Raw genomic sequence first — 13332 nt, 5'->3', positions numbered from 1 at the left:
GATACACCTTAGAACATAGCACCTTGAACCCACCCATTTTTCAAGTGATTAAAAATACTGGAACATGTGACTGACAGGTGTTTCTTGTTGCCCAAATGTCTTCAGTGTATAGCAAAAATAAAAGAATTGGCCTTGCCATTCCAATACTTTTGGAGGGAACTGTATGTATAAGTTTGGGAAACTGTTTTTTTTTTTTTTTTGCTGCTTTTGTGAGGGTACTAGGTGCAGGATGGTATTTCCTTTCAATGGAGTGATTTAATGCTGTAATCCCTGCTGTAGATGCTCTCCCCCACATGTTTTCAGACCAGTATGTTTAGTTTTCCATGGGTTTGGCTCTTCAGGCATAACTCGTGACTGGGACACACCCATCACCTAGACCTTACTGAGGCCAAGTTACAAAGTAACATTCCAATGTAACAGACAAAGTAAATACCTTTGTGTGAGGAGAACCCTTAACTTCACTTAGTTTCAGAGACATTTACATAACGGAAGATTTAGTTCCTCAAACATACTGGTGTGTGTGTGTGTGTGTGTGTGTGTGCGTGCAAGTGAGTGCAAGTGAGTGCATGCTTAATGTTAGTAGTATTGCTAATGTTTCTGTTACTTTATCCTATTTGTCAATCCAATATATGAAATTTATATAAATAAAGAGTTACATTTCAAGCTTTACAAGCTATACTCAGTAACACCTTGTTAAGCTTTCCATATCCCTTATTGTGTTTCTAGCAAGTGTTGACTTATTACCTAAAACCAGTTTGGCAGCCTGTCATTCCGAGAAGGTGGTGTGTTGTTTGGACTGTAAAAGCTTACAAGGGTGTTTCAAACTGGCTTTATCTGCACTCTTTAATTTTTTTCATGACTTATTTCTTCATTTACTTTTAATAATATTCACATGCCATCAGAACATCATACAATTGTTAAAATGATATAGAGATTAAAATATAGAGATTATAGTTATGAAGTCTCATAAGTAGATTCTTTCATCTTTTAATTATGACAATATACTGTATTAATATTAATATACTGTATCATATTTTCAAGTCCTTTAAGCTTTAGTGCCAAATTTACCAAACACTATTTAGTTTTTTTATTGCATGCTTGATTATAACATGTTCCTATCAAGAGCTGAAACTCCTTGTTGTGTGAGTTAAAGTCTAACCCATGCTACACCCACATACAGTGCTCCCATTGGTAGGATTTAGATATGAGGAGTCACCCATAAGTAAAGCACTCAGACTTTCTATAAAGACACATTCAACATCGAGAGACTGCCTACTACCTGGTGCATCACTGGATCCTTATCTTTAGTTTTTTTTTTTAAAGGCTTTGTGGTAAGTCAGTCTTGGTCAATCTGTTGACTTTATTATATGGGATTACATATTGATTTTGCGAATGATTATTTTTTATTGTATCTAGTATGAGACTGCAGACTCAAAACAGTTTGAAGTTATAGCTCTAAACCAAAAAAGAAATTGGTCTTCACATTGCTGTTGATGTTAGTGGAACTGGTCACAGCTAGTTAATGACTGCCGTAGGTGTTTCTTCAGGGCAAGGGTGTTATGGCTGATTCATGTTTTTGTGTTGACGACCATCTGGGCCTTCTTAATAACTGAAGAGACTTTTTAAGCAAGCGATTATATGAACCAATCAAATTTTTTTTTTTGTCATAAAGATGTCACAGTCATCTTCAGTGTTTAGTGATGTGACGTTTGTATATAAAAAAAAAATCCACTGTACATTATTTGCAACATAGTTTGCATAAAGGTGCTCCAGCCAGATCATTTCAGTTTAAGGAAAGCAACGAAAACTAGTGCTGCATGTCACCACTCTCATGACTGAAGTATGGATAGTTTATAAATTGTAATTTACATTTTAAAAGGTACTTAAAAAAATATTGCCATTAAAAGTGGTTAGCCCTTCAGAACAAGAGGCATAAAGCAGGCCTCAAACAATAGCAAGCTTCCTTTCTGGTCTCACTCTCATTTAATGAGACATTACAATAGTATATTTAGTAAAAATATAGTTAGACATTATCTAACTATAAAATATTGTATAATTCCCACTAAACAATCCCGGAAATTATAGAATATTTTATAGTTAGAGCTACTCAACTAACTTCAGTACAGGGAACAACAAGAGATGCCAGGAGTCATTATTTTATATTTATATTATTGTGACTGTATTCCGCAATACATTTCAACATATTGTTTTTTCCTCTACAGATATGCTTCTGCTTTTTTCTAAGTTTCTAAGTCCAGAGTTCTCAAATGTTTTGTAACCAAGTACCTCTTTAAGTGTAAAATGTCATGAATCACCAAGGGAAGATTTATTTTATGAACATAATACAACTATTCAAATACAGGGCTCAGTATTTAAATGTTTACAGTGATATTTTGGCTATTTAATGAAGCCTTAGAGCATTTTATCCCTGAACTTTCCTCTGACATGTCAGGTCCAAGCTGACATTTTTATAGGCTGATCTGTTTTTGAATGATTGAGGTTTGGATTAAACCCATTTAATTCAAGTTAATATTTAAATATGTTAATAACTATAAGAATGCAATAATATGCGTAATAACTGATAATGTTGGGTTGTAATGTGCATTATTGTTACAAAACAAAATTATAGACCTCCTGGCTATGATTTACAGATCCTGCTTTGAGAATCACTACTCTAAGTGATCTGTTTACAGCCATTAGATTCAGCAGTGATGCTTGAATAGCAGGACTCTAATTTCTTAGAAAATTAAATGGCTAAAAGAATAGAAGTAGGCTTCACAGTTACATGTTGTCCTCACATTGTGCATTTTGACAGTATAAAAATCTTAAGATTATCAGTGATAGATTAGGGCTAAATTCGAGATTGTCTTGAGAATTAAAAAGGATTGTGATTTGAAATGGCATGTCAACTTCAACATCACTGAATGTGTTCTTACCTATATTATTAAATGTAATATAGCTTCTATTTTGATCTATATACTTTGTGTGTGTGTGTGTGTGTGTGTGTGTGTTGCAGAGGAAAATTCCACAGCCACAGCTATGAACCCCAACTATCCAAACCTGCCTGGACAACCTTGTCCCAATCCAAATGCTCCTTATGGTAACATACCTTACCAACCTCCACAGCCAAACCAGCCTGGGTATTGTGGCCCAGGAACCTACCCAGGAGGGCCATACAATCCCCCTATGGGCCCAGGATCATATCCAGGAGGGCCATGCAATCCACCCATGGGCCCAGGATCATATCCAGGAGGGCCATGCAATCCTCCCATGGGCCAAGGGTCATATCCAGGAGGGCCATGCAATCCTCCCATGGGCCCAGGATCATATCCAGGAGGGCCATGCAATCCTCCTATGGGTCCAGGATATGGGCCTGGGCATGGGCACAGTCATGGGCATGGTCATGGGCACGGTCATGGGCACGGTCATGGGCACCGTCATGGCAAACATGGGAAGAAACATGGAAAGGGCTGCAAGGTGAGAACATAGATCTGACATAAGAAGAATAAAGAGAAATATTGATCAACCAGGAGATGTGTGAATAAGGCAGCATTTCTTTATATTGTTTTTAATGAGTGCCATCTTTCCCACAGCATTCTTCTAGTAGCAGCTCTGACTCCGATTAGAGCATGAAGATGGTTCGTAAGCAAATCTACATCTTGTTCCAAGCAGCCTATCTTCTAGAATCCTTCTAGCTATATAAATATTACATTGTATGGCTGAATAAAAAGGTTTACGTTACTTATGTGTATAAAATATTATTCATACTTTATCTGTCCAACTTTATTTTTCGATTTTTTTTAAGTTGCCTTAAATTATTCAAAGATGCTTGCAACTAAACTGAGTAAACTAAACTCAACTAAACTAAAAGAGTTTTTCAAATGTTCTTGCATAGTTGCACAAATTCGTAATTTGTCTTTATTATCTGTTATGGCATGTGTGTCCTTTACCTGTCTATATGTTGGGTATCTAAGCACTGAATTAAATGGGAGTATTAATATTTATGGTAAATGGAAAAACAGGTTAGGAACCTCCTGGCAAGTAAATTTAAATCACAATAATGAAATATGATTCTTTGAAAAAGGGACCTGATCTGATTTCTAATGGAGAAAGAGAAAGTGGATCTGCTTAAATAGTAAGTCATGATGGACCCCAGTTAGACTGCCACTATAAAATTCTTAGTACTCAAAACAAAATGTTAGCATTACTATGTTGTTTTTCAAAAAACGTTAATTAATATTCCTTCTTCCAAGCTTAAACATGTTAAAGATATAATTTCAAAAAAGCCTTTAGAGAGCTACAGCAATGTAGCATCTCCCTAACAATTCATTTAAGTGACTCAGCTATTAGGTTAGCTAGCTAGCTTGTGAGACACAAAATATCAGCTTTTTTTGTCCTTTAGCTTTGTACCAAACCAAAATGAACCTCTCAGCATTAAGCATTTCATAATGTATGCTTTGGTTAATGGCAGTTCCTTCACTGGAAACCTTTATATGGATTGTTGAGATATGACATTTTTAATTATTTTTTTTAAAACACTTTTTAGTCACTGTACAATTTAATAGGCCTATTTGTTATTTGTTCTGATGATTTCAGTATTATTCCAAAATTGTGGAAAATAGTAAAAATAAAGCAAACTCTTGGTCACTGGAACTATAAGTAAAACATGGATAAACTGCCTGATTTACTTTATTTGGTTAATTAGAAACATTTTTTAAAATCTAAAATCACATTTGCTTTTATAAATGTATTTCATAATTTTCAGTATAAAGAATTTATCAAATAAAATAAAAAATACAAGTTAAGTATTTTTGATATCCTTCACATATGAATACTAAAAAATCAAGAGAAAACTGTTGTACTAGTCCTCATGGATCATAAAGAATTTAGCTACAGCTAAATATTGCACTTTTGATTATTACTGCACAAAACAATCCAGTTATAATCAACAAAATTATTTTATTTAGTCAGAAATGGGGATAAAAAAAATACTCATAAGTATACCTTTTTGAAGTATCTCTATGCTACAGGTGAGCTCTTTATCCACTCACATTACTTGTATACTTTAGCATCTGAGTATGGGTGCTATATTTGAATGAACATGAATGAACTAAATCACTTTTTGGTACTGGCTATCTCAGTCTTTGTGGTCTGGAATGATGGGAGGCATCCAGTAAGTTAAAAAATAAAAAAGATCCTATGAACAAGCTGCCGTTTCCATTTTTAATTCCTAATGAATGGTTGTGATGTTGTGATGGTTGTGATGAACACATTAACATATACAGTGAGGTCCAGAAGTATTTGGACAATGACAGAGTTTTTGTGATTTTGCCTTTATGCACCACCACAATGGATTTGAAATAAAACAATCAAGATGAGATCGAAGTGTAGACTTTCAGCTTTATTTTAAGAGGTTCCAATAAAATATGGCATTTATCATTTAGGAATTACAGCCGTTTTCAACAAAGTACCTCCATTTTCAGGGGCTCAAAGGTATTTGGACAAAATGACATAATTGTAAATATAACCATAATTTTAAAACTTGGATGAAAATCCTTTGCAGTCAATGACTGCCTGAATCTGGAGCCTGTGTTCTCAAAACTCAAATTCTGAGTTTCCTCCCTGGAGCTGCTCTTCCAGGCCTTCACTGCAGCCACCTTCAGTTGCTGCTTGTTTGTGGGTCTTTCTGCCTTCAGTCTTATCTTCAGTAAGTGAGAAGTATGCTCTATTGGGTTGAGATCGGGCGACTGACTTGGCCATTGAAGAATATTCCATTTCTTTGCTTTCAAAAAGTCTTGAGGTGCTTTCACAGTATGTTTAGGGTCATTATCCACCTGCACTGTGAAGCGGCATCCTATCAGTTTTGTAGCATTTGGCTGAATGTGAGCAGAGAGTATAGCCCTATACACCTCAGAATTCATCTTGATAATCTGTTAGCAGTCACATTATCAATAAACACCAGTGAGCCCGCTCCACTGGCAGTCATAAATGCCCATGCCATAACACTTCCTCCACCATGTTTGATACATGATGTGGTATACTTTGGATCATGAGCTGTTCCTTTCTTTTGCCATACTTTTCTCTTCCCATCATTCTGGTCCAAGTTAATCTTGGTTTCATCAGTCCACAGAATCTTATTCCAGAACATGGGAGGCTTTTTTAGATGTTTTCTGGCAAAGTCTAATCTGACTTTCCTGTTTTTGAATGTTACCAGTGGTTTGCACCTTGTTGTAAACCTTCTGTATTTACACTGATGAAGGCGTCTCTTGATTGTAGATTTTGACAATGATACGCCTACCTTCTCCAGAGTGTTCTTGACTTGTTGATGTTGTGAAGGGGTTTTTCTTCACCAAGGAAAGGATTCTGCGATCATCCACTTTAGTTGTCTTCTGTGGTCTTCCAGGCCTTTCGATGTTGTTGAGCTTACCAGTGCTTTCTTTCTTTTCAAGAATGTACCCAACTGTTGATTTGGCCACACTTAAGGTTTTTGCTATCTCTCTTATAGATTTATGTTGTTTTTTCAGCCTAATGATGGCCTCCTTCACTTGCATTGAGATCTCCTTGGACTTCATATTGGTAGCTCCAGTCGAACAGCTGCCAAATGCCAACTCAATACCTGATATCAACTCCAGACCTTTTATCTGCTTCATTTGTCTTGAAGTAACGAGGGAATGGACCACACCTGGTCAATTAACTTCTTGTCAGTCACTTTGTCCAAATACCTTTGAGCCCCTGAAAATGGAAGTACATTGATTAAAATGGCTGTAATTCCTAAATGGTAAATGCCATATTTTTGTGGAACCTCTTAAAATAAAGCTTAAAGTCTACACTTTGATGACATCTTGATTGTTTTATTTCAAATCCATTGTGGTGGTGTATAAAGGCAAAATCACAAAAACTCTGTCATTGTCCAAATACTTCCAGACCTAACTGTACGACCCACAGCAGCTTGGCCACCCAGTCAAATTTATTAGACTTAATTTCAATTCTTTATTATACAACAAGATCTTTGGTGACTGTGGCGTATTTATAAACGACCCCATTTTGGCATAACAAAAGCAGCAACACTGCTAACCATGCCATTAAGTGTCCAGTCTACTGCTCTTCCTCCACTGAAAATATTCATAGAGCATACATGGGGCAGTGTGATTCCTGTCCCAATGGGCCTCTATTAGCACTTGTTGCAGTTCTCATTTTTAACTGTGTAACCCTTAAATTCAGTAGAGCTGGGTAGCAGGATTTTCTCCCCAATCTCCAGGAGCATGGAAAGTGAATTCAGGTTACAATGGAGTTCATAAAACTTCTTTATTATCAACCAAACAGCTAGACAGAAGCTTAGCTCATTTCGCACTACATTCACTCCTGTCCCCCAACTAACAAGCTTCCCTAGGGAAACCCGTACACACAGTTTTTTTCAAACCTTTCACACAACTCTCTGCAGAAACACAAGTTTAACAGTTCATTTTATGCCCCAAATGCTCTACAGTAATGAAAACACCGCAAACACATCACAAAATAAACTAATTTCACCAAAATTTCAACACCACTGCTCTTGTAACAAAAATAGTTTGTCAGTCACAGCACAATCACCTATAAAACACTAACGACTGTTGGCATTATAGCAGAGTCACTACTGCACACTATTGTAAATCTTTTTATAATAGTGCCTGCAAGCATTTGAAATTTGAACTTTACAAATACACAGGTTGGCTAATGATTGATTGAAAATGAGTGAGAGGTGAATGAAAGAATTTTGGAAACTGTGCTCACTGAATATATTCAAGTAAGGAAAAAATTGTTTGTGGTTTGGTTCAAATAGAGTGTTGAGCTAAACATGTGAAGAGATTATACTGTAAATTTAAAAAAATATCTTTTTATCTTTTATCTAAATTAAAAACTCAGTACTGAAAATGCTAAAATGCTTCATGACACTGGTTATTAACCCTGAATCAATGATTACCCATCGTGCATGTGCTCATAAAAGCCAGACGTTTGCAGCAAACAGCCAATAGAAAAAAGCAGGTGTGTATACTTTTTTGGTTGAAGAGCAAGAAATTATGATGCGGAAATATGAGGAATTTAAACCCAAACTAACTGCAAAAAGCAGCACCACTGTGGCTGCCAAAGCCACAAAGCTGATTGTGTAAATGCCTAAGTTTACTTTAACAGACTCACTGTGAGAATAAACTGATTGAAAACTTTCAACCCCAACATATTTCAAGGAATTTATTTTAATATAAATGTAAACTGTTTTAATTAAATATTAATAAAATAAATATCAATTTGTGAAAATATGTTAGGACAGGAATAATGAATTGGCCCTGACAAAGATTAAGTATTTAACTCACTGTGTCTGTCCTAAAAAGTTCTTTCCCTTTCAAAGTGCACTTCTTACTATTTGCACTCTGGGCTCCACATGATTCTCCACAAACACTGAAGTCATCACTACAAACACTAAAGGGTTAACTTTGATGCGTCACATTTATATCACTTTGCTGACAGCTGATTGGTCCAATTTGGGTTTGTGAAGTCTTGCCCAAAATCAAACCTGCTCTAGAGCGGTGGAAGTTACCATGGCGATGAAAGCCGCTAAAAATGAATCCACCTTGTTGAGACTGAGAAGCAGAGTTCGCTCAAAATAAATGCACACTTACCTGCGTAGCCACCGGACCCAGATTCCTGCAATGGGCCTTAGGTCATTAGGTTGAACTAGTGCACCAGTATCAGGAGGTATTTTATGGATAGAGGCTTAATCACTTCTCAGGTCAAGTCAAGTGGCTTTACTGTCATTTCAACCATATACAGCTAGTTAGTACACAGTGAAATGAAACAACGTTCCTCCAGGACCATGGTGCTACATAAAACAACTCAGAACTACAAGATGCTACACAGTTTTACATGCACAAACGTGTAAACAGCACATCACAGTACAGTGACTACCAAAACAGGACAATAGGCACAGTGCAGCGCCAACTAGTACACAGTTCTAGTAAGAAAGTGAATCGGATATGACAGTAGTGCAAAACAGTAACAATGTAATAAGTTGCTGTAAATGTAAACATAACATACTATGACATAGTATTCAGCAGATAAGCTTATACTGTATATGGACATAGCAGTTATTGGGGTAGCAGCCAGATAGAGAGTAAAAGTAGTGACAAAAAATTCTATACAAAATTTTATAATTATGTAATAATACTGTAGCAGCAAAAATGCAGGTAGTAAATTCTCTGTGTCACTCTGGATAACCTCAGTATTCTGATATTAATCGGAATTTGGAAATATTCTAATTAATTACTGAGTCATGTAAATGCTGTAATCCGATTGCCCGATTCAGATTAAGGCTATATTCTGTTTGCCCAAATGTCAATTCAAATCTCTGGAAAATGCCTGTTTTAATCTGAAATTTGTTGCATGTAAACATCTTATTCATTGTTGCACTTACAACAGCCATGTGTACAGGAATATTCCGAAGCCTGTGTTGTGGCAAAAACTCTTCAATTCAGAATAAGAAAAAAAAGACTTCCAAAGACAAGGGGTTGTGGATGCCAAAAAATCAATAGACTTTACTGAATAAACCAACAAAGCTGAAATGTCTGCAGTACATCTGATTTACACAGTCATGGCTCATGTTTTTATACAATTCTAAAACAATGATCTCATTAGGCGGAGTTTTCTCATTTTTTCTTTTAAATCACACCCCTTTCATTCACCACAGTTATTTCATTGTCCAACTAGCTACACTGTAACTGTGGTGCAAGCTGAGTCAGTCTACTTTAATTAAAATAAATAAATAAATAAATAAAAATAAATAAATAAAAGGGTTAACAGAAAAGACACAATGTAATGTATGAATAAAACTCTGAAAGTTTGGTACTTTCAACCAACTAAAGTGAAGTGAAGTGACTTGTGGCCAAGTATGGTGACCCATACTAGGAATTTGTGCTCTACATTTAACCCATCCAAGTGCACACACACACACAGTAGTGAACACACACCCGGAGCAGTGGGCAGCCTTTTTTTGCTGCAGTGCCCGGGGAGCAGTTTGGGGTTCAGTGCCTTGCTCAAGGGACTCACCTCAGTCGTGGTATTGAGGATGGAAGAGAGCACTGGTCATTCACTCCCTCCACCCACAATCCCTGCCGGACCTGAGACTCGAACCCACGACCTTCAGGTTCACCTTCGGGTTGCAAGTCCGACTCTCTATCCATTAGGCCACGACTGCCCCCAAAAGCATGTCAGGGGAGAGCGCGAACGCAGTCCCCCACTATCAGATATTATGCAGTCAAGATTCCCACATTTGGGGAATTCGCAAGGGTCAGCACAGCCCGAGTGCAATGGCTGAGCCTCGCCTTGGGCGAACCACCTTCCTGATCATGGTATCGCCCCTGCCAGGTAAGTATAGGTCACATCAGGTTACCTAAATTCCCCTAAATACATTCACACTGATTTAACATGAGGTGATTTAAGGTCATGATTTAACACAAGATCACATTACAATACTATTAAATAAATACTAATTAACATTACATCTCTGATTAACAAATACTGATTGGCAACAGATTGTACTGATAAAGATAACAGAACAATTCTTCCATGCCTGTATTTGGAATATGGCTGCAACCTGAATACAGAGCTTAAACGGAATCTGATGTGCATGTAAACACAGTGTCCTGAAAACATTACTGATTGTGAAGGTTATAAAAGAAGGTTATAATGAGCGCCAATTGGCCACCAGATGTCGCTGTGGTGCGATGATTTCGAAAGATCGACTCTTTTCCCGACACCTTTGTTTCATTTGATTCGATCTCTCAAAAACACTATTTATGCCATCACTATTTAATTAGAAACTATTTAACAGCCAGTGTGAAATATACCTTTGACTTAAGCTAATGAGAAGAAGATATTAGCGCTATAAACTGCCACGCAGTGCAACAGGAAGAAACGCCATGATTTAGCCATGATTTCGCGCATGCGCATTGACGGTGAACCAGAGGAACTATAAATTCTCCGGAACAGCTGTTGTGCTGTTTCGAAGCTCTTTAGGTTCAGGTGAGTGTACATCAGCTATCCATTCGTATTTTCGAACTGTTTATTTTATTTTATTGGGTTTTGTTTTGGCTACTTGCTAGTTTATTAGACTGCTGTTTTGTTTATCAAGCAATTAAAAGAGAATAAGATATTAAGATGTTATAATGTAGCTAAAGGATATTAAGATGTACTTAACTCGATGGATATTGAAAACAAAACTCAGAAACACCCAAAGGTTTGCACTTTTTTGTCTTGTCTTTGACATAGGTGTTAAAGTCACTCACCAATATTAAAACATCAGTTTTTTTTTTTTTTTTTTTTTTTTGGTGAGGTGATGAGTTATACTACAAACTATGATCACATTAGTTGTATTCATTAAAAAGGAAAGTAAAAGCCACTGCTGTCAAAACAACATTCCTCAGAGACTGGAGATGGATCACAAGCAGTAGGCTGTTTTAGCCAACCTTTCTCCCATGTCCATTACCAGTGGTGTTTATGATCCTTTTATTTTTCCCCCCTAATCCTGAGCCATCATTTGACCGGCTTTGCTTCTTGTCTTTCCTTTCATACAATTTCAATTCATACATAATTGTATAAGGTGCCTGTGCTTCTCATATACAACTTATGCATTATATCTGCCCGCCTTTCCAAAAAAGAAAAAACAAGAGTAAAACAATAAAGACAAATCAGCATGATCGTATTGACAGACAAACTGACTGTTTATTTGGGTATTTATTTCATGTGTGTTGGTACTTTTTACTGACCACTATTTCCACATTATGAGTTTTTTTTTAAATAGGCAACTAAATTCATTTTTGACACACACTACGCTCATCAATCTCTTTTCTGCTTTGTCTTGAACTGTTATTTATTTAGGTTTGTGATATTGACATACATCGTTGTGTGTTTAACATCATCAAGGAAGGAGTATCGGACTGGCAACAGCATGAACCCCAACTATCCACATGGTCCTTGTCCTCCCATCCCAGGCCCACCACCACCACCACAGCCAAGATGGGGGGGCCCCCATAATCCACCAGTGAACCCAGGCTTTTTTCCAGGAGGACATCACCCTGGTCATGGGCCTCATCACGGCCACTGGCCTCATCACGGCCACTGGCCTCACCACGGGCCTCACCACGGGCCTCACCATGGGCCTCACCACGGCCATGGGCCTCACTATGGGCCTCATCATGGCCATGGGCCTCATCATGGGCCTCATCATGGCCATGGGCATTGGTAACATGCCAAAAGCTAAATTGCATGGTAAGGATAGGATGGGCAAATTGTTGTCCTATTGAAAAAAATAATAAAAAGATGTGGAGATTAACATATATATCAAACTTTTGTGTAATTCATTGTAAAATATTGTGATCATAACAGGACCTCTGGCAGCCACTACAGTTACCTCTTCAGGTGGAACAAACTCCCTGACCTTCTTTCACCCTCTGTCAAATACCTTGCTTTACATTAAAAATGTATTAATCATGACTCAAAACATATTTCTTCTTTCATGCATTTAACAATGTGACTACATGAGATGATTGCTTACAATAAAATTGACATTTTATCACTGTCCTTGTATTGATGCATTAAAAATGCATAAAATGAATAAAAATGTCTGTCAAACAAAAAGGAATGATATAGGAGGATCTCTTACAAGGGAGAACCTTTTAAAACTCCGTAACCTGAATGGTGATTATAACTAGCCAACAGCCCCCCCAACCCCCAAACCCCCACACACCTTTTTTTTTTATAATCTAGTTTTACAGTTTTATAGGGCTATTGTAAAGGGATAAAAGACAGAGCATGCAGTTATAGTCAGTCCCTCCAGGATTTCGCAATTTTGCGATCACAGAAATTAACACAAAATCAGGCAAGCTCCACAATATTTGGAGGAGCTTGCAATTTTTCAGAATTACCACAGATTTTCCACAGATTTGGACCAAGACACGTCATGTGACGTCATCACAACACACATTCATTCAAAGCCCTCTACGATTCACGTGCGTCGAACACGAATACAGCTGAAAGGTTAGCTCATTTAACAACAGTCATCACTGCAAAAGGCAGTGCAAAACAAATTTGTGCAATTCATGTAGTTTTCCACAAAAAAAGCAAGTTGCATTGCAAATTTTGAAAAAAGCCACAGCAAATTCAAGCATTTTTGGCCACAACAATCAGAAAAAAAACCCTGCTAAATCCTGTACGGACTGTATAGTATAGAAAATAAAAGGAAAATAATCTGTGAAAGGGTGGTGTGAGTTTCTTTTTTTTTTGTATGCATGTTCACCAGGTTTG

At 37.1% G+C, this 13332-nt stretch overlaps 1 protein-coding gene and 1 non-coding gene across 2 annotated transcripts; one reads left to right on the top strand and one right to left on the bottom strand.

Annotated features, from left to right (window-relative positions):
* The first annotated feature begins 1172 nt into the window (after positions 1 to 1172).
* LOC128318317 (proline-rich protein 13-like) lies at positions 1173 to 3741 on the top strand. The gene is made up of 3 exons (XM_053233989.1): positions 1173 to 1331; positions 3017 to 3477; positions 3594 to 3741. The coding sequence occupies exons 2-3, from the start codon at positions 3040 to 3042 to the stop codon at positions 3624 to 3626; spliced, it is 471 nt and encodes a 156-aa protein (XP_053089964.1). The 5' UTR covers positions 1173 to 1331; positions 3017 to 3039; the 3' UTR covers positions 3627 to 3741.
* Positions 3742 to 10239: 6498 nt separating this feature from the next.
* LOC113526315 (U1 spliceosomal RNA) lies at positions 10240 to 10403 on the bottom strand. Its single transcript, XR_003402758.3, has one exon. It is a non-coding gene; the product is annotated as a U1 spliceosomal RNA (small nuclear RNA).
* Positions 10404 to 13332: the final 2929 nt, after the last annotated feature.

This window comes from Pangasianodon hypophthalmus, chromosome 5 (assembly GCF_027358585.1).
Source record: "Pangasianodon hypophthalmus isolate fPanHyp1 chromosome 5, fPanHyp1.pri, whole genome shotgun sequence".
NCBI lineage: Eukaryota > Metazoa > Chordata > Actinopteri > Siluriformes > Pangasiidae > Pangasianodon > Pangasianodon hypophthalmus.
This window is presented reverse-complemented; position numbering and strand designations above follow the sequence as displayed.